This window comes from Anabrus simplex, chromosome 2 (assembly GCF_040414725.1).
Source record: "Anabrus simplex isolate iqAnaSimp1 chromosome 2, ASM4041472v1, whole genome shotgun sequence".
Lineage (NCBI taxonomy): Eukaryota > Metazoa > Arthropoda > Insecta > Orthoptera > Tettigoniidae > Anabrus > Anabrus simplex.
Window position 1 is genome coordinate 423,983,755 of NC_090266.1, and position 22,722 is coordinate 424,006,476.

The window sequence follows — 22,722 nt, forward strand, 5'->3', positions numbered from 1 at the left end:
GTCTATATACTGGATGTAGCCGAAGATGGTTACACAGTGACCAAAACTGGTACTACTACTTGTGAGATAGGATAAGATATTTGTGTGCAGTGAGAAGTGTTGATTAGGTGGATTCCTAATAAGTCCTTTTCTATACATATCATGCACCTTTTTTTTAACAACTGTACAATATAAATATGAGTGCAATGAGAAAAAAATGAGAATACATAATTCTATTACGTCTTTTCTTATCTTATATTTTCTGTATGTGTGATATACATAGGGGCCATGAATGTGCAGTATATTTTTCATGTATGTACAACTTTTATTTTACTGTTGGTTTAACGAAAGTAAGTCTGTCCATATTGACAGGACACTTCATGGATTTTTCGTCAGCTGGTTAGTACTCTTAACCGAAAATAAGAGATTGTTAAGAGGATGATAGTTTTCTCTGAAGTATTTTTGTCAGGCATATTGTTGTTTCCTTTCTCATAACAGTGAAATGTTTATAGTTGTAATTACTCCTTTTGTAGTGGTTTGAAGAAAAAACTCAGCAGGTGGAGAACCTGGATGTTCAGCTGCGTAAGCTGCATTCTAGTGTGGAGACATTAGTGCTGCATCGTAAAGATCTAGCAGTGCTTACCTCATCATTTGCCAGAAGTGCTGCTATGTTGAGCAACTGTGAAGAACATACATCTTTATCTAGAGCTCTTTCTCAGCTGGCCGAAGTGGAGGAAAAGGTATGATAGTCGTCGGTTCCTACGTTAAGAGAATGTAAAATAGACTATTTTCACTTCATTACTTTTGGATTTTTGTACACTGCATTTGGTAGAAAGGGTGACTTCTGTTTCCATCTTTATAGACAGGTTTGTTACATTGATCCCCATGGCAGGGAATTGCAGCTGTTTTGTTCGGAGTTGTAGAACTTGGATTTTGGTGTCAACACATTAAATACTTGCTACCTTTTTTAAATTCCTATGACCTCAAACCCATTCCTAAATTGAAACAGTTCCAATCACTGGTATTACAGTTTAGATTGGGGAATGATCTTTGAATGTACCTTTTTCTCCCTCTTTGCATATATACTTCCCAACGTAAAAACTGAACACAGTGACAAAGCGGTGAACAGAACGTGTTACCCAGTACCAGGTTCAGGTTAGGTAAAGAATTAGCACACACAGTACACTTACACCCACAACATAAATTCCAAAACGATGTTGCACACCCCAAGTCAAATTAAAACAGAAAATATTGGTCTTAAACTTTGTATACCTTTCGTATGGTTTTCCGTGATATTTCTTGTCTTACTCTAATATATTTGTCACCGAGCTAGTGGCCGCGTGGTTTGGGTCATGTAGCTACCAGCTTGCATTCTGGAGATAGTGGGTTTGAACCTCACTGTTGGCAGTCCTGAAGATGGTTTTCCCTGGTTTCCCATTTTCATACCAGGCAAATGCTGGGGCTGTACCTTAAGGCGACAGTCGCTTCCTTCACGCGTAGCCCTTTCCTATCCCATCATTACCATAAGACATCTGCGTCGGTGCGACTTGAAGTGAATTGTAAAAAATACATTAGTCCCAAACACACTTTTCTGATAAACTTGCATAGTTGTATTGTGTTACGAAAGCAAGAATAATTTTTGGGGGCAATTTGAAGTGAATGTTTTGATTTAAACTTGTTCTAGAAGTAAAGATAATTACATTGATAGTAAGGCTTTTTGCGGATGATGTTATTCTGTATAGAGTAATGAATAAGTTACAAGATTGTGAGCAACTGCAATGTGACCTCAATGTTGTGAGATGGACAGCAGGCAATGGTATGTTGATAAACAGGGTTAAAAGTCAGGTTGTGAGTTTCACAAATAGGAAAAGTCCTCTCAGTTTTAATTACTGCGTTGATGGAGTGAAAGTTCCTTCTGGGGATCATTGTAAGTATCTAGGTGTTAATGTAAGGAAAGATCTTCATTGGGGTAATCACATAAATAGGATTGTAAATGAAGGGTACAGATCTCTGCACATGGTTATGAGGACGTTTAGGGGTTGTTGTAAGGATGTAAAAGAGAGGGCATATAAGTCTCTGGTGAGACCTCAACTAGAGTATGGTTCCAGTGTAGGGGACCCTCACCAGAATTACCTGATTCAAGAACTGGAAAAAATCCAAAGAAAAGCAGCCCGATTTGTTCTGGGTGATTTCCGACAAAAGAGTAGCGTTACAAAAATGTTGCAAAGTTTGGGCTGGGAAGAATTGGGAGAAAGACGACGACCTGTTCGACTAAGTGGTATGTAGGATGCTAAAGGGTTTATTGTGTCACCTATTCAATACATATAAAATTTAAACATTTAGGAATTTATTATTAATTCCATTTGAGACATGTTTCGCCCTTCATTGAGGGCATCATTAGTCAAATTACCTCCTCAAGGCAAAAATCGGGTACCTGATTAGTAGTTAAATTATAAACATTAAGATACATTACAATTGGAAAAATTAAGCAACCAAGAAAAACTTGTTCACAGGTGATACAGTTAAACAATATAAGTTTATAGACATAGTAGTTGGCACCAATGCGTAAAATCACTGGGTATTTTAGCAGAGTCCAGCAGTGGTGTTCCGAAGAATAATTGACGCACTCATTAGAAAATCATAGGAAATTATAAAGTTTATATAAATATTTACATTGAAACAGGCAGGGGAGAAAGGGTATAAAGAATCTGGTGTCAATGTTCGTAACATTAATTACTGCCGTTGGTTGAACGATTACAGGTTGACAGGGAAACTATACAGTAAATTTACAATATCCAATTGAACAGTTCAGAAATAACAGCGTACAGTATATACATATTTACAAGAGAGCAGCTTGGTGAGAAAGGTATTTTCCCATTGTAATGTATCTTAATGTTTATAATTTAATTACTAATCAGGTACCTGATTTTTGCCTTGAGGAGGTAATTTGACTAATGATGCCCTCAATGAAGGGCAAAACATATCTCAAATGGAATTAATAATAAATTCCTAAATGTTTAAATTTTATATGTATTGAATAGGTGACACCACAAACCCTTTAGCATCCTACATTCAGTATCTTCAATACGGATAACAATGATTTTTATCACTTGTAAGTGGTATGTTCCGAGCTGTTAGCGGAGAAATGGTGTGGAATGCCATTTGTAGACGAATAAGTATGAGTGGTGTTTATAACAGTAGGAAAGATCACAATATGAAGATAAAGTTGAAATTCAAGAGGACAAACTGGGGCAAATATTCATTTATAGGAAGGGGAGTTAGGGGTTGGAATAACTTACCAAGGGAGATGTTCAATAAATTCCAATTTTCTTTGAAATCATTTAGGAAAAAGCTGGGAAAACAACAGATAGGGAATCCACCACCTGGGCGACTGCCCTAAATGCAGATCAGGATTGATTGATTGATTGATTGATTGATTGATTGATTGATTGATTTTTTTTAAAGGGGCTTGACATTTAGACATTGGACCTAGTGTTCTGAAAATGTAGAAGTGCATCATTTTATTGCAAAGTTAGATTAACCTCTTGCAACGTGCTGAAGTTAGTATGAATAAAGCACACACATTAATGTGCAATTAATGAAATGAAAACACTGAGATGTGGCAGGGAATAAAGGAACACAGTAACTTGGCAAATAATAATAGGTTGCACATAAATACAGTGACAATGCGGTGAACAGAACGTGTTACCCAGTACCAGGTTCAGGCTAGGTAAAGAATAACACACATGGTTCACTTACACCCACAACATATATTCCACAACGGTGTCGCACACCCCAAGTCAAATTTAAAACAGAAAATATTAAACCAACATGCAAGAACAGCCAAGATAACTTACTTCAAAAGGGTAAATGAGTGGAGAGCAAGCTTAGAGTGGATCATGCAAGGGTGACCTCTGTATCAGAACCTACGTACTAAATTTGGAGTTTTTACCGGGTGAGTTGGCCGTGCGTGTAGAGGCGCGCGGCTGTGAGCTTGCATCCGGGAGATGGTAGGTTCGAATCCCACTATCGGCAGCCCTGAAGATGGTTTTCCGTGGTTTCCCATTTTCACACTAGGCAAATGCTGGGGCTGTACCTTAATTAAGGCCACGGCCGCTTCCTTCCAACTCCTAGGTCTTTCCTATACCATCGTCGCCATAAGGCCTATCTGTGTCGGTGAGACGTAAAGCCCCTAGCAAAAAAAAAAAAAAAAAAAAAAAAAAAAAAAAAAAAAAAAATTGGAGTTTAATTGCAAATGGTTGTCATCAAAGGATAACACCAGTTTTGTTAAAGGTAAAATTTAATAAAGGTATATAAGGATTATAGAAGGATGAATGATCTGGTTTGGTATTAGAATTGGCAAGAAAAAGGAACAAGTTATTAAATAAACAGAGAAGGGTAATAAGAGAGAAATGAAACCAATATCTTACTACAATGAAAATACAGAAATGTTCCTTGGGAGCAGAAATCAGGAAGGGAATGGCCTCCCAAATATAATTCAGTGAAAATCACAGCACAAGGACAGCAAAAGGATCAAACCCCAAATTAAGGGAAGTTAAAAAACAAGGTTAGTAAAAATCACCACTCTCGCATCAAGCCCAATGAAACACAAGGAGAGAACACTCTTTAATTCAATAATTGTTAATCAAACGTAACAGAATAGAATAAGTGATGATATCGACAGTCATCAAAACAAGCCTTGAATTAAATGAGTAATCAGTAAATATCAGCACAGACTAAACTAGCCTGAGCTCGAGCAAAATCAACACAGTATCACTGATTGCAATCAAATCAGACATCAGACATCATTCGCCAAAACAATGAAGTCACCAAGACGACTAGAAAAATGACATGCGACAAATCACCGCAGTAATAGAGGCGGTTTCATTCTTTTCATTACATACTTCATTACAATTAATGATTACCACCACAAGATGAATTACGTTGAAGGTTAGCTTTCAGAACAGAGAAGGGTACAATATGTGAAAGCCCTACATTATTTAAAATCAAGGTGAAATAATACAATCTAAGAAATCTGCCGAAAGCTCCCATTAAAGATAATACTATACCAGTAGTATCCGACATAGTTTAAATAAAGGAGATGTTGGAAGGATAACCAATGGATATAGATTTACACATAGGTAAGTACAAGATTGAAAGCCTTCATGAGAAGGACAGAATCAAAATTACTGGCCACCCAAATATATATATTAAAATCACAAACCGGAAGAATAATAGGATTTAGAAGAGAGTCTGTAAATGTTAACAGAAACAGCTATAATATAATATAGTAGCCTACCAAATACATTAACAAGAATGCCGGTGATCCAAGGGAGGTTGGAGTGGAAATGCAGATCAAAACGATAAGACGATAGATTTACATACCAAACAGATCAACAGAAGAAAGGTAAAATAAATAAACCTTTCATAAAAATCCCAACCCAAAAGGTGGGGAAGGTTGAAAACCGGGATATACCCCAGAAAAATAACGCAGCCTACATAACACATCTGTCTCTAAGAAAGAACAGAGATGAACTCCCAAAATGGCTACCCCCAACACTCACCAAGGCCTTCCGCACCCCCGGTAGTAATACCACGAAGGGGAGTGGATAGTCCATTCACGTGCAGAGCACAATACAGGACTACACGGAAAATGATCCATCCAGTTCTGCTTGCATATTAAGAGGGACATGATTAAAGAAATTCTAATGTTAAAATGTCCTTACACTCTGCATAAACTAGCTAAGAAATCTCTATGGTAATGTGCGCCTTCATTTCAACTGTACTTGCTGAAGGAATTCAACATTTTCACTCAATTACTTTTTGTTGGAAAGTGTTTGTTATTTATTGTATGATAGATGATCAAGTGTATAATTCTTGTAGGAAGGGCTTTTCAATACTAATTCATGTTGTATGGCTTTATTTGTCTGAAAGCTTACCTAGCAGTAGGGATAGCAAGCCTATTTCTAAGCCAGAGGCCTCAGGTTCATTCCCAGCTAGGTCAGGAATATTTATGTGGATCTGAGGGCTGGTTTAGGGTCCATTCAATCTACGTGAGGACATTTGAAATGCTGTCTGATGGCGACATAGCAGCCCTGTCTAGAAAGCCAAGAATAACAGCCAAGAGGACTTGATGCGCTGACCACAGGTCACCTAGTAATCTGCAGGCCTTTGGGCTGAGCTATTTGATTAATGCAGCTGTTTGATTAAGCATCCTCATGCTTGTATCCTGGATTTACTCAGCAAACTGTACACATCATCATTTGTAAAGTTCATCATCATCATCTCTAGGTCTGCCCACTGGTGTCTTTCCCCTTATTTTCCTTTCACCTCGCAGACAAAACGATCTTTATGTTGGTCTGTTTTCAGACCAACTTTGCTTTATGGGAGCGAAAGCTGGGTGGACTCATGATATCTTATTCATAAGTTAGAAGCAAGACATGAAAGTAGTGAGAATGATTGCTGGTACAAACAGGTGGGAGCAATGGCAGGAGGGTACTCGGAATGAGGAGATAAAGGTTAGAGATGAAGCTGTACGCATAAACCGGCTTGGGTAGTGGGGTCATGCGAGGAGAATGGAGGAGGATAGTTTACCTAGGAGAATAATGGACTCTGTTATCGAGGGTAAGAGAAGTAGAGGGAGACAAACACGTCGATGGTTAGACTCGGTTTCCAATGATTTAAAGATAAGAGGTATAGAACTAAATGAGTCCACAGCACTAGTTGCAAATAGAGGATTGTGGTGATGTTTAGTAAATTCACAAAGGCTTGCAGACTGAACACTGAAAGGCATAACGGTCTATAGTGATGATGGATGTATTATTATTATTATTATTATTATTATTATTGAGTGTTACACATTAAGATTTTGTGTTGTTGGTCCTAAAAGAGATTCCTAAATTATGTCTCTTCAACAAATTCGTAATCCTATATAATTTACTGTTATATGTGAATACAGCAAATTTCATATTCTCTTCTTTCTTCCGTTCTTTCAATAAAGTAGTTACAGGTTTATTTTATATTTTATTTATAATCCTGTGTACAAATTCTTTATTATAGCTGTTGTATTCTATGCAGTATATGGTACTAGTTTCTTTTTATATATCCAGAGCTGAAAGAGGGATATTGAATGCTCTGTAGATCACACTACAGAAACCGGCTCTTTTATGAGCTCCCAGTTGTATGGAATTACTTTTGATCATGTTAACGGTCTGTGTTGATTTCCTAAGAATATTTAAGAAGTCATCTAAATAGTTAAACTGTTATCTACTTCTGAATGAATTGTGAACGTAACATATGATTTATAAAGGTCTGACCGTTAGTCATTCTTTCATCTAATATTACAAAAGTGTCATCCACATATGTATAAAAGTGGTGCAGTTCAAGTTTATCAATAATTTTTCAATGTGGTAGATGTAAATTTCAGCCAAGATGCCTGATGCTGTGGGACCCATCTGAAGACCTTTCGTCGGTAGACTTTGTTGTTAAACATGAAATAGTTATTATTTAGGACGAAATCCAGGACAATTAAAATGTTTGTTTGTTTGTTTATTTATTTATTTATTTATTTATTTATTCATTTATTTATGTATTTATTTATTTATTCTAAATTTTTAGTCGAGTTACAGAATTCAACAGAGTTCTTCATAGATTTATTGCTGTCAAATTTGAAATGTGTTCTAACAATTCTCGTTGATATTGACTACGACATGACTTGGAACTTCAGTCAAGTTTTTAATTACATTATTTTAAATGTCCTTGTATTTGATAGCATATTTAACTCTTGTCTTACCAATCTATTAATGTGATTTTATATCTGATGTATTTTGTGAAATATTCTTGCTGATGTCTCTTAGGGGAGGAAACATGTTCTAGATCAAAATAAATATGTATTGAATAGGTGGACTGCATAAATACAATGAAATGAAAACCTACAACCTGCTTTCTAGTATTTGACCGGGTCAGTGTAATGTAATGAATTATGGGGTCGCCACTCCCAAAGTGACAAATACGATATTAAAGTATATTTTTAAATATTTGCTACTTAGGATAAGTTGGGGCTAGGCTAAGAAGGAAGCAGCCATGGCCTTGATTAAGGTACAGACACAGCATTTGTGTGGTGTGGAATTTGGAAACGACCAAAAACCATTTTTAGGGCTGCAGACATTGGTGTTCAAATCCACTGTCTCCCAAATGCAAGCTAACAGACAGCTTGATCAGTGCAGCGAACTAGCTCGGTCCCACCCAATTTAAGATAGTCTTTTCTTACTCATGTATTGAGAATTTAAGATACTGCATGATGCAGGGGAAGTATTGGAAAACTACTTCTGCTCATTTTTTTCTCATTATAAACTAGTGAATCAAATTTCCAATCCTTTCTCTATTTTTCAGAAACAAAAGTCCTCCCTGTGACATGTTACAATGCACAATTCTCATTCTCAGGGATATTTCTCCTTATTTGAACAGCAACACCTTCATATTTGCAAGTTAACAGTATAGATCTCTCATGGCTGAATTTTGTAAGCTTTGCCTTTTGTGCAGTTGTCCTGAGAAAGCTTGAGCAATTTTCTCCTTCAGAAATTTTGTATGGGTATAAGCACCTTCCAAATATTCACATAATTTCCTTATAAATCTATGTATGGTGCAGAAGTGTTACTGATAAATTCTTCCACTGTTCGAGAATAGTCGCCAATTTTACACATACAGTACTTGTACTGCAATAATATTTGTCATTGTTGTGGTGGACTTGCATAGATATAGATGATGATTTCTGTTCAAGAAGAAATCCAAAAATCCAGTCCTTATCTGTATGAAGGTAGGATCCCATGTCTACATATGTGATTTGGTGCCTTAAGACATCTGGATGATCATGAATATTTCTTTTTTAAATCTTGTGGCCATAGGTTTCTTCTTAGGTACTTGCATTAATGTCATGGTTAGTGGTTCTGAAAATTCACTGTGTGGGAAGTGAACAAAAATTTTGCATTGCATAGACCATTCTGATCATTCATAATATGTATGTTCATCACAGAAGAAAGAAAGAAAAGAAAGAAAGAAAGAAAGGTATTTCTTTATACAGCTTTCTTCCTTTTTTGCTAAAATTTGAAAACCAAATTCCAGGAAGTTGAAACTTCCCTGGGTATTTTGCCATGTGGAATTTTTTTCTGCTCACTTTTCATAGTTTTGATGAAGCCTCTTCTCTACTGCTCCCTTCCACTAGGTATTCTACTTGAAAAAATGATCTGAATTCTTATCCTTCTTGATGGATACAGTACTTTTGTATCCATCTCTTGGCACGGGCCAGAGTAAAGTGTAGCTTTCACTGAAGTCCCAGTCTCATCCATGGCTGTGACAATATGGAAGCTGCTGGGGTATGGGTGGTGCTGAGTAATGGCATTCAGAGCACGACTAGTGCATCTGAGTGTTATGGAAGGTGTTGCTCATAGGGTCAGTCGTGCTGCAATAGCACTTTCTGACCCAGTGAGGAAAGCAATGGCAAACTACCTCACTCTTCGTCTTGCCTAGTATGCCTCATTTTGGTGCTGCCATTGGTTTTTGCGGTTTCCTTTTAACCGCATAACCTTTGGTGGTGCTATTTGAGGATCCAACCAGCCTCTGGGCTGATGACCTAACAGACATAACATGTCCACCCCCTTCCCTCATTCCAGCTAGGTGCTATGGGCCATTGTGCCACATCCTAGGTTGACGAGTGACTGACATTTCACCATCATTCCAGTAGGCTTTGTCTAGGCTGATTTGTAGTGGAGAAGAAGGGCAGGAGTATTTTATACTCTGTCAGACTGTGCAGTGAAGATGCTGTCCTCTAGGGTAGTTTATGGTTCATCTAGTCTTTTTAGTATTGGTTTCCAGGCATTAGGTAGCAATAATCTCTGTTGAAGTTATTTGGGTGTTTTTGAATTTCTATAGCTTCTCATATTTTTCTGGCTGAACACGCATCACACAGCAGGCATCTCATCCTGTTCAACGAAACCAAGCTACTAGTCTCTAACAGTCACTTTCAGCAGAAAAAATTGGAGAAGCCATAGAAATTCAAAAACACCTGAAAAACTTCAATAGAGATGATGGATTACTGCTAACTAGCATATGGAAACAAGCACTAAAAGGGCAAGAAAAGAGCGAGGGGGAGAAGCCAAAAAGCCGGACAGTATTTATTACAACCACAAGTAAAAAATTAATAATGAACTTCAAAAACAATTTTATTATACATCGCAATACATAATTAAACAAAGAAAATATTGGTATAACTCATTTTGAAATAGGCTTATTGGTTCGATTTTAATTAAAGACTGCCGGGCTGAGTGGCTCAGGCGGTTAAGGCGCTGGCCTTTTCACTCCAGTTTGGCAGGTTCAATCCTGGCTCAGTCCGGTGGTATTTGAAGGTACTCAAATATGTCAGCCTCGTGTATGTAAATTTACTGGCATGTTAAACTCCTGCGGGACCTAATTCCGGCTCGTCGGCATCTCTGAAAATCGTACACGTAGTTAGTGGGACGTGAAGCTATTATTATTATTATTATTATTATTATTATTATTATTATTATTATTAATCATCATCATTATTATTCCTCCATCAATCAGGATTGACGAAGTTTACTGGAGGGATGGCCAGACATTGGCCACTCGCCAACCTAGGATGCACACCAGCCCAAAGAATCATGGACTTTGGCATTGCTCCATCTGTAAAAGTCTAAGAAGCGTTGTATTGAATTTGTTTGAGTGTTTCAAATTTTCACTTTTTCAGGTGGAGGCATTGCATAATGAGCAAGCAAATGCAGACTTTTCCATTCTTTGTGAGCTTCTGAAAGATTATATTGCCTTAATTGGAGCAATAAAGGTAAGTTTATTGTAAGCTACCAGATAACTTTGATATATGTCAGAAATCATAAAATTTGTCTAAAGAATAGTTAACTTTCATTTAACACATTTTGTCGCTTGCTGACACAAGTACAGACCATTTAAAAATAGGTATGTGATGCATCTTATGTATGTGAATGGATTTGTTCATCACATATCCACCTAGTCAATTCCATCATCATCATCATCATCAATGTTCCACTCCATTTGCCCGGGTGTGGTTAACTAGCCTCCTCCACTCCTTTCTGTCCTTCCACTTTTCTGCTCCATTACTTCCTCCCCATCCAATCCAGCTTCTCTAATGTCCCTCCAAATCTGATCCATCCACCTGCTTCTCGGTCTTCCAACTGGTCTCTTTCCCTTACCTTCTCTTTTCAATTCCCTTCTTGCTACCCGTTCCTTTGCCATTCTTTTTACACGTGAGAACCATCTGTCTTGCTTTCTGTATGTTCTGTACTAACGGTTCTATAGTTAGCTCTTCTCTGATTTTAATATTTTGAATTCTCTCTCTTCCGGTCTTTTTAACCGATGTTCTTAAAAATTTATTTTCTACTGCTTGGATCTTACTATCTTGTCTCTTATTAGTTACCAGCGTTTCTAGTCTGTATGTTACAATTGGTATGAAACACTGTTTATATAATGTTAATTTCGTTCTCTTGGGTACTTTGTCATCCCATAAAAGTTCTCTTACTTGATGATGAAATGTTGTACCTTTACTTAGTCTGTTAGAGGGTTGATTTCATTACTTCCATTAATAATGCTATCCAGATATGTAAACTGTTCTGCATTCTCTAACAGTTCTCCATCTATGTTCACTTGGCTTCTTCTCTTTTCCACAGTGCATGACTACATTTTCTTTTTACTAATTACCATTTCAAACTACTCCAGATTTTTATTCCAAATGTCCAGTCTCCTTTGTACTTCCTTTTCACCCTTTCCCCAAATCACCACATCATCTGCAAATACCAAAGCATTCACTTCATCACTTCTGATACCCTGTTTTACACGTTTAATGATTTCATCCATCAATATAATAAACAATAATGGTGACAGTGCACTTCCTTGCTTGACACCTTTATTTTTTGTATAAAATGTTTGTCACCACTCCCCACTTGTACACTGCTTTTACTCTCATGATACAAAATTTTTCTTTTTTTAATTAATGGTTTTGGTACATTCCTTTTCAGTAGGCATTCCCATACATGTTTTCTCTTAACTGTATCATAAGCTTTTTCCAAATCCAAAACTTCGAAGATGATTTCCTTGATCCTTTCCAGATGTTTTTCCATCATCGTTCATACTGTAAATATAATCTAGTGTTGATCTATTCGGTCTAAATCCATATTGTTCTTCCTCTGTGTTTCTTTTATATCTCTGTCTTTTGTCTGACTTTCTCCATTATTTTTAGCTGATGTGATAATAGGGTTATACCTCTAATTTTCACATTCTTTCCTATTTCCTTTTTTGAACAATGGTACAATGCTTCCTTGTTGCCAATCTTCAGGTATCCTTTCATCCTTCCATATGGCATTGAGGGCTCGGTACAGCCACTGTAGTCCAATGCTTCCTGCTGCCTTAATTATATTAGCATTGAATTTATCTTTTCCACTTGCTTTACCGTTGGTCATTGCTTTCCCGTTGGTCATTGCTTTCACTGCTTTTTCAAATTCAGACCATGTTGTCGGGTTCCGTTCTTTTTCTCCATCTATTATTTCCATTTTCATATCTCCTTCTTCCTCCGAGCAGTCGTCCTTATATTTTCAAAATACTGTGCCATCACCTTCTGAAGACCCTTTTTGTCATGTACTATGGATCCATCTTCTGTCTCTGATGTCTTGATTTTTTTCTTGATATATTCTTTTCGATTTTATTACTGTGTATAATAGTTTCTGATTTCATAGACTATCTTGCTTAATTTTGTTGGTAAACTCTAACATTTCTCCTTTTCTTCCTTGATACTCCTCTTTACTTGTAGTTTCAATCTTTTGTATTCCACATGTAACATTTCTTATTCTCATCCCTCTGATACTTTTTTGCTTTTCCTTATCCATTCCTTTCTTCACCTTGTTCCTTTCTTTTGTTTATTTTTTATTTCATCTGTCCACCACAGTGTCTCCTTTCCCTTAACCTTTGCTTTTGTTTTTCCGCATACCTCAATTGCTGCTTCCACAAATGTCTATCTTAAATTGTCCCACTCTTCTTCTCCACTTCGTATTTCAATGTTAGGCAACTTCCTCTTTATATAATCTCGGAATGCTGTTCTTTTATCCTCTTCTCAAATCCTGATTTTTGGTTTCTTCTTCAATACAATTTTAGGGATTTTTACTTGTTGTAATTCCACAATTAATAATCTATGATCACTCTCCATACTTTCACTGGGGATTATCTTCATATTCATGACGTATCTTCCCCATTCTCTGTCTGTTATTATAAAACTGATGAGTATTCCATACTGTCCATCCCAATTATATTGACTGATCTTATGGCTGTTCCTCTTCATAAACCATGTGTTCTTTATTATCAGGTTATTTCTGATACAAAAGTCCAACAGTGTCCAACTTGTTGGCTGAACAGTCAGCGTACTAGCCTTCGGTTCATAGGGCCCCGGGTTCGATTCCCGGCCGGGTCAGGGATTTTAACCTTAATTGGTTAATTCCAATGGCCCGGGGGCTGGGTGTATGTGTTGTCTTCATCATCAGTTCATCCTCATCATGACGCGCAGGTCGCCTACAGGCGTCAAATAGAAAGATATGCACCTGGCGAGCCGAACCCTTCTTGGGATATCCAGGCACTAAAAGCCATACGACATTTCATTTCAGTCCAACAGTTTCTCCCCATCTTCATTTCTATCACCATATCCATATGGGCTCAGAACATTCTCATATCCCATTCGATCATTTCCCACGTGAATATTCAGATCTCCCATTATCATGATCCCATCTCCAACAATGTGTGTTTCCAGTTCATTGAGGAACTCTTCTTTTTCATCCACACTACATCTGGTCTGTAGAGCATACAGCTGTACTATCTTCAGTAGTTCCTTGTTTACATGTATGTGCATTATTATAACTCTTTCATTTACATACTTGGCTTGAGCTATTTGTTAAACTATTGGTTCAGCTATTGGTTCAGTAATTCCCCCTTTTGCTTTTATCATATAAAATTAAGGTGGCACTAGAATTTTTTTTACTGTTCTGAAGAGCAAGGTTTTTCTTTTAATTTGAAGATAGTTACTGAATTTTTCTACATATTACTTCATAAGGTAAGAATCATTATCAAAGACAAATGTGTAAGTTGGAACGATGCTGTATTAACTCTTGTATTGTGTCAAATTTATTACATAAATCGATTGGCATCCATTGTTGGGCGTGCTAGTGAATGGTAGGCTGTTGAAAGTGCTCTTGTGTTATCTAGTAATAAAGTAGTGTATACCTTCAGGGGGTGGGTGGGGGGTGGAGAGAGAGAATGTGTGCATGTGAGATTGATCCATGTAGTGCAGTGAATATTTTGGTGTTCAGTGTTCAAGATAAGTGATATTCAAATTTTATGTCAAGTAGTTCCATTGGTGTTTAATAGATTACGTGTTCTAGGTTGTGTAGGTTAGCTTTACTTATTTTCAATTTTGGGTTGGGGGAAATAGAAAATAAAAGTAACTTTTTAAATTGAAATATCTGTAGTTTTGTTGGTAGAATACTTACAAATGCATGTTATAACAAATTGTAAATTCTGCAGCTTTCACATTCATACAGTCTGACAAAAGAAATGGCATTTCATACAGGTACTCAAAATCTGTTCAAATTATCAAAGAGGTAATCATTTCTTTTATTAAATAACACGGTATATTAATAAATTTTACTCAAAATATAGTAGTTCAAGAGCATATATGGTATATCACTGCTGAAATGGTTAAGTCTTTGGTCTTTGGATTGTTGGCTATTATTGATGCTCCTCGTATTCAAATATTGCACTGTTGGTATATGGATGAGAACAAAGTATAGTATAGGGTAATCGAGAAAACAAAAGTAATAATCAGGTGATTACTATATTCCAGTTATTATTTGTATTCGAAGTATCCAGCGTACTCTGTGCTCTGCACCGTGGATCATTCAGCATTTAAGGGTAGTTTTAATTTCTTTTAGGGTTCGTACCCCACTGTCGGCAGCCCTGAAAATGGCTTTCCGTGGTTTCCCATTTTCACACCAGGCAAATGCTGGGGCTGTACCTTAAGGCCACGGCCGCTTCCTTCCCACTCCTAGCCCTTTCCTGTCCCATCGTCGCCGTAAGACCTATCTGTGTCGGTGCGACGTAAAACAACTAGCAAAAAAAATAAATAAAAAAAAATTTCTTTTAGCTTGTAGGTAAGATACAGGGAAAATATTTTAAGTGTTCAGACTTCTTCTCCCATGCCGTGGGAAGTCCCGAGCGAGCGCCATATGGCTTCTGTCAACACGGCGAGATAAGAAGTGTTCACTGCAATGCGCAGCTGTTTAGCACTCTGTCCCTCAGTTAGTTGGAAAATATTGGACTTTTAAGGTGTGTTGTGAGGTTATTATCACGATGGTTAAATACTCTATAGAGCAAAGAATATTTCTGGTCGAGTGTTATTTGCACAAGAAGAAGAAACCAGTTATTAAAATGTGCCTTCGAAAATTCTGTAGACAATTTCCCGGTGCGACAGTACCATCAAAACGTTACGTGCATCAGCTCGTTTACAAGTGGCGTAGTACTGGTTCTGTAAGCAATAAGAAAAAGAAGCGAAGGAGAACAGCTCTCACACAAGAGAAGTTAGAAGGTATACAGGCAAGACTCCAGGTCACTCCACATAAGTCGCTTAGGAGATTAGCTCAGGAAAGTGGTATTTCACCTTCTTCAGCACGTAATGCAACAAAATTGTTACGTTTACGATCTTATCAGACTCGTTCAGTCCATAACATACAGCCTACAGATTTCAATGCAAGAATACGATTTTGCAATTGGCTAATAAATAGTGTCCACGACGGTGTTGTGGATCCAAACTTTCTTTTTATAAGCGACGAAGCCTGGTTTCATTTGAGTGGATATGTCAATTTACAGAACAATAGAATCTGGGATACAGACAACCCGCAAATTTTACAGCAGAGACCTCTGCACGATGTGAAGGTGGGTGTGTGGTGCGCTATCAGTGCCCGACGAATTATCGGTCTGATATTTTTTCAGGACACGATTACTTCTGACCGTTATATTCACAACATTCTGGAACCATTTTTTGCTGAACTGACTGAAGAAGAGAAAAGGTACGGCTATTTACAGCAGGATAGTGCAACGGCCCATACAGCGCGTAGCTCTATGCGACTGTTACGGGAAATGTTTGATGTTCCTAGTTGATTTATTTGTTTATATATGTATTTATTACTGGTGAATTCAGTTTAATTTCTTAGTTGATTTATTTATTTATTCATTTACTTATTTGTCCAGAGCATCTATGTAGCCGGCGAGTTCAGTTTCGTTTGGTTTCTACAGGCGTAATCGTGCCGCTTCTTTGAGCAGACTATGCCTGCTTGTCATAGCGGGTGCTGCGCTCGCTGTCTCCGCTTCCCAGCGTGCCTAATCCTCAGCACTCCGCTCTGTACTTTCGAATTAATCACCCTGTACTTTCAAGTATTAGTTTTAACTAAATTTCTGTTTCATTTATTAACATGTTTTGATTAGGATACATCTAAGTGTGGTTTAGAACTGTAGTGCATTTGTTTAATTACAAATATATCTTGATTTATTTTTTAATGCTTTATTATTCTGTAATACTTGTGTAGTTGGGGAAAAGATCTCTCTAGAAACTTTGTTGCAATTAAGCTTCTATATTTTCAGTTAACAGTATCTGGCTTTATTGTTGTATAATCTTTGTGTAGCCCTTTGGATATTTCAATATTTAACAGTAGTTTTAATTTCTGTTCGCAAATAATAATCTCTATCACTCAGGTGCCAGCGTGCTGGCCTCGCATTGCTGGGTTCAGTGGTTGAAATCCCGGTCACTTCATGCGAGATTTGTGCCGGACAAAGCGGAGGCAGGACAGTTCTTTCTCGGGATACTCTGGTCTTGTCATCTTTCATTCCAGCAACACACTCTAATAAAAATTTCATTTCCTCTGTCAGTCATTAATCATAGACCCAGGGGAGTGCAACAGTCTTCGGCAGCCAGCACAATTCTTATCCTCGCTGCTAGTTGGGGCTTCATTCATTCCATTCCTGACCTGATAAAATGACTGGAAACAGGCTGTTGATTTTCAGTAACAACAACAACAACAATAATAATAATAATAATAATAATAATAATAATAATAATAATAATAATAATAATAATAATAATAATAATAATGGGTATACTTTAAAACAGTCATGGTCGAGGCTGCAGAAAAGACATGTGGAAGAGTATCAGGAAGGAAGAAAGAAAGATCAAGAATCGCTCTGGTGGAATGACAGGGTAAAAGATATAGTTAAAAGGAAGAAACAGGCTTGGAAGAGATGGCTGAGAAACAGAACAGAATGCAAAACAGAATACAGGCACTGCAAGGAGGAGTGCTCCAAGGTGGTTCAAGAAGAAAAAAAGAAATGCTGAAAAAAATTCACTGATACAACTGGAAACAAAAAGATCTTATTCCAGTGGGTTAAAAAGAAGAAACACCCAGGTGAAGGTGCTAACATAATTAAAAATAAACAGGAGGAAGTGATGACAAAGAAACAGGATATATTGCAGAGGTGGGGAAAATACTTCAAACAGCTACACAACATGCAAAATACCTCAGTACAAGGAGAAATCAAAGAACCAGATTTAGTGCAGATGGAGGATAAGGAAAACGAGGTGTCCATGGCAGTGATCGAGTGGGCCACTAAAAGAATGAAAGAAGGCAAGGCAGCTGGAATTGACAAGGTCACCATAGAAATGATAATAGCAGCAGGAGTAGTTGGTCTACAGTGGTTGTATAGACTCTTCAGGGTGATATGGAGGAAAAGACTCTTTCCAAAAGAGTGGGCGAAAGGAGACAGGAAGCAATGTGAAAATTAGGAGTGACACTGATACCTCATACAGCTAAGATCCCTGAAAGAATCTTGGATAGACTAATAAGAGACAGAGTAGACAGAAAATTGACAGAGCACCAGTATGGATTCAGATGAGGTAGGTCCACATTTGACCCAATATTTACATTGCGTCAAATGATGGAAAGGTATTGGGAATATGGAAAGGTATGGTAGTAACATTTCTAGATATTGAAAAGGCATATGACAATGTCCCAAGGAATTTCGTATGGAAAACATTGACAGAGGCATAGATTGGGAATGAAACAATGCAGATGGTAATAGCATTGTATCAAAATTGCGAAAGCTATGTTAGAACCAAAGTGGGTCAAACTGAAAGGTTCAGAGTTGAGACAGGCTTAACACAGGGAAGTGTATTGTCTCCCTTACTCTTCATTATCATGGATAGAATTCTACATAATATCAAGGAGAAGATGATGGGCGAGCAGGTAAAGTCTATGCTCTTTGCTGATGACATTGTAGTTTGTGGAGATAATGAAGAGGAAGTACAGACACAAGTTGATTTATGGAATGAGGAGATAAGAATTTTTGGATTGAAGATTAGTACTGTGATAAGTAAGACTTTGATCATGAAAAGAGGTAATAGAAAATCCAGGGGAGTGATAAAAATAGGAAATGAACCTCTTGAATTAGTGAAAATTTTTAAATATTTGGACAGTGTGATATCACAAAATGGAAAATTTGGATGGGGAATTTGATTTAAGAATACAGCAGTTGCAAGTTTCTACCAGTGTGTGACACATTGTATGGAACAAAGATGTGCCAATGAAGTGCAAGAAGGTTTTATATTTGTCCTATTATAAACATACATATACTGACCTATGCTTCAGCAACCTGGATGTTAGCTAAGTGGAACCAAAGTAAGATACAAGCAGCTGAAATGAGGTTCTTGAGGAGTATACAGGGAAAGACGAGATAGAATACAAAATGAGGAAATGAGAAGTGTGGGAGTGTGTAAACTTCAAGAAGATTGATATAGCAAAGCTAAAATGATTTGGACACATGATGAGAATGCCAGGAGAGAGAATACCAAAGAGAACATTCATGGATACAGAGACTGGAAAGAGGCCTAGGGGACATCCTAGAATGAGATGGAGGAGCTCTATTGTGGACTGTATTGCAAATAGATGTGTCGATAGTAATGAAGTACTAGAAGAGGAACTGTGGAAAGATCGAGTAAGGTGGAGGGCTTTGGTACACTACCCTACCCTACCCTACCCAGAGAGAATTTGGAAAAGGGAATGGATGAAGAAGGAATAATAATAATAATAATAATAATAATAATAATAATAATGTCTGTGCATTGGTGTATTTAGTGTAGCTATACATTTCTATATTCAGCTGTTATTCCCATTATTTTATAATTAGTGTATGCCTAAGGAAAATTGGAGAGCAGTTATTTTATCACTTTATATCTTGCTGTCATGAAATCCTCGAAGTACCCAGTATTTCTTTCCTTTTGGTGTGTTTATGTATATATGTACACACACACACACACACACACACACACACACACACACACACACACACACACACACACACACACAATACACCATTTTATTTCTATTGATAGTTTCATATTATTGCATATTTCTGTGAAGAAGATACAAGAATGGTTGAGGGAGACAGGTTTAGGCATTGTAGGTGTGAGTGAGGAGAATGAAAGAAGGGATAGCAAGTTTCAGGACGATAAGACGTTTAACAGAGGACTGAATAAAGACGGGGCTCCCTCAATCATTTTTCAGGGTATATGGTTGGTAGGCAAGAGGGAGGAGAAGGAAGGGGAAAAGTTGTGAAAGACAATTTGGCTATTGTTTTAAGAGGAAGGAAAATGAGGGCTAAGGATGCTATTTAGGAAATAAGTGATTAATCTGAGTGAGTCACTGCAGGTAGAACAGCAGAGGGAATATGGAGAACAGGGAAGTGTTACAGAGGAGGAGCAGGGCAAGAGGAAAGGGACTGGATAGGAAGGAGGTGGAACATCTTCGTGAGAGGGAGGGGCAGGAGGAGGAAGTAGGTTCTCCAGCAGTTGGGAAGTTGTGAAGGAAAGGGAACCAGGGTAGTTTGTTACCCAGAAATTAGGTTAAGGCAGATGTTGAGGAAATTAGAGAGCAGGAGGAGGAGGAGGGTAACAAGGAGGTAATTTTTCACGTGGGGACCAACAATGTAAGGTAAGCAGGAATAGGTACTAACATAGTTAGGGATGTGTGGGATCTGTTTAAAACATCACAGGAGAAGTTAAAAGAGCAGAGACTATCAGTGGGATATTCTGCAGGAGGGATACTGACTGGATGGTGATCAGGGATGTAAATGACCGGGCGAGTTGGCCGTGCGCGTAGAGGCGCGCGGCTGTGAGCTTGCATCCGGGAGATAGTAGGTTCGAATCCCACTATCGGCAGCCCTGAAGATGGTTTTCCGTGGTTTCCCATTTTCACACCAGGCAAATGCTGGGGCTGTACCTTAATTAAGGCCACGGCCGCTTCCTTCCAACTCCTAGGCCATTCCTATCCCATCGTCGCCATAAGACCTATCTGTGTCGGTGCGACGTAAAACCCCTAGCAAAAAAAAGGGATGTAAATGATACTAGGTGTGTGTGTGTGTGTGTGTGTGTGTGTGTGTGTGTGTGTGTGTAATTGGGAGTGAGATTTGTAGATCCTAATAGTTGGACAGGAGATACAGATCTATGCTCAGATGGCCTTCACATGAACTGAAATGGTACATATAAGCTAGGGAGTTTGTGTAAAAGGGTAATAGAGAGGTACATTCAGGGAAATGATTGGCGAGTCAAGTAAGGATGACATAAAATTGTTAGTGTTAAACTATAGAACTATTGTTAAAAAAAGAGAGAGAATAAAATTAGGTAATTTACTAGATATGTATTTACTAAGTTGTAATAGGTGTCAAATAGTGGGCGAGAAGTGATATTACGGATGCGGAAATTTTCTCATGGAACGGAAGTGTTTATCGCAAAGTCAGGATAGGATACGAAAGGTAGGAGGGGAAGTTTTCCTACCAGTGAAAGATCACTAAGCTACCAGGCAGTTAAGGGTGAGAAATATGAAATTCTAGATGTAAGGCTCATTTCTAAAGTAATAGGTAACTTAAATGTTTTTGGGGTGTACAGACCTGGCAAGGGTGGGGCTAACACTGATATAGAATTATTTGATAACATAATGAGCTATGTGGGGAATGACACAGAAAGGAACTTTATTGTAGTAGATGATCTCATTTTACCAAATCTTTACTTAATGCGAATGGCAGAAAGCATGACCAACGAATAGTGAATTAGTCAATCTGAGAAGTACAGTTAAGTCAGAAAGTGATGAAGCTAACTTACGGGGGAAAATATTCTGGATGTGGTGCTGATGAAAGCAGACAAGCTCTAGAAACTGAAGTGATCACGGGCTGTGTTTGTCGTAATTTTAAAAAAGCGATAGAAAGGAAGTTTGTAAAATTAGGACTTATGCAATACCATATGATCCATGAGAGGGATAGGGGAGGTTTTAAAAAGTAATTATGGTCAATGGAAAATGGCAAATAAAAATATAAACGGCCTATAGGATGGATTTAAAGCAAGAGAAGTGTGAAAACAGGTATATACTATTACAGGTAACAAGGAATGCTAGAGCCCTTAAATTATAGCAGAGAAATAGAGAGATTGAGGAAGTACAAAGAAATAGTTAGGAATGGTTGTGGAATTAACCCTCAAGCGCTCGTGTTCTTTTTCATCACTCGAGCACTCATGTGGCACACCGAATGCTCCATTAAGTATGTTAATGTTTTCATCGAACTAAAGTAAATTCAAAGCCTATATTCTATGTTTTATTGTTCATTAATTAATTCTTGAAATATTTTACATAATATTAGTTTTTATTTTACCTCCTTAATTATATATATATATACATTATCATTATAGACTGTTATGCCTTTCAGCGTTCAGTCTGCAAGCCTCTGTGAATTTACTAAACGTCACCACAATCCTCGATTTGCAACTAGTGTTGTGGCCTCATTTAGTTCTATACCTCTTATCTTTAAATCTTTAGAAACAGTCTAACCATCGTCGTCTTGGTCTCCCTCAACTTCTCTTACCCTCCATAGCACAGTCCATTATTCTCCTAGGTAACCCATTCTCCCCACCAACGAAGCCGGTTTATGCATACAGCTTCATCCATAGAGTTCATTCCTAAATTAGCCTTTATCTCCTCATTCCGAGTACCGTATCCTTCTGCCATTGTTCCCACCTGTTTGTACCAGCAATCATTTTTGCTACTTTCATGTCTGTTACTTATGACTAAGATAACCTGAGTCCACCCAGCTTTCGCTCCCGTAAAGCAAAATTGGTCTGAAAACAGACCAATGTAAAGATAGTTTTGTCTGGGAGCTGACTTCATCTTTACAGAATACTGCTGATCACAACTGCGAGCTCACTGCATTAGCTTTACTACACCTTGATTCAATCTCACTATATTACCATCCTGGGAGAACACACAACCTAAATACTTGAAATTATCGGCCTGTTCTAGCTTTGTATCACCAATCTGACATTCATTTCTGTTGAATTTCTTACCTACTGACATCAATTTAGTCTTCGAGAGGCTAATTTTCATACCATTTTCAAGTTCCAAGATATTAGACTGCAGGCTTTCGGCACAGTCTGCCATTAAGACCAAGTCGTCAGCATAGGCCAAACTTCTTACTACATTTCCACCTAACTGAATCCCTCCCTGCCATTTTATACCTTTCAGCAGATGATCCATGTAAACTGTGAACAGCAAAGTTGAAAGATTACAGCCTTGT

At 37.7% G+C, this 22,722-nt stretch overlaps 1 protein-coding gene across 1 annotated transcript in view; it reads left to right on the forward strand.

Moving 5' to 3' along the window:
* Snx1 (sorting nexin 1) overlaps window positions 1-22,722 on the forward strand; it is a 339,596-nt gene that overhangs the window by 224,401 nt on the left and 92,473 nt on the right. The window contains exons 7-8 of the mRNA XM_067140832.2: window positions 513-719; window positions 10,742-10,834. Coding sequence (XP_066996933.1) covers window positions 513-719; window positions 10,742-10,834 — 300 coding nt within the window. The remainder of the gene's footprint in view (window positions 1-512; window positions 720-10,741; window positions 10,835-22,722) is intronic.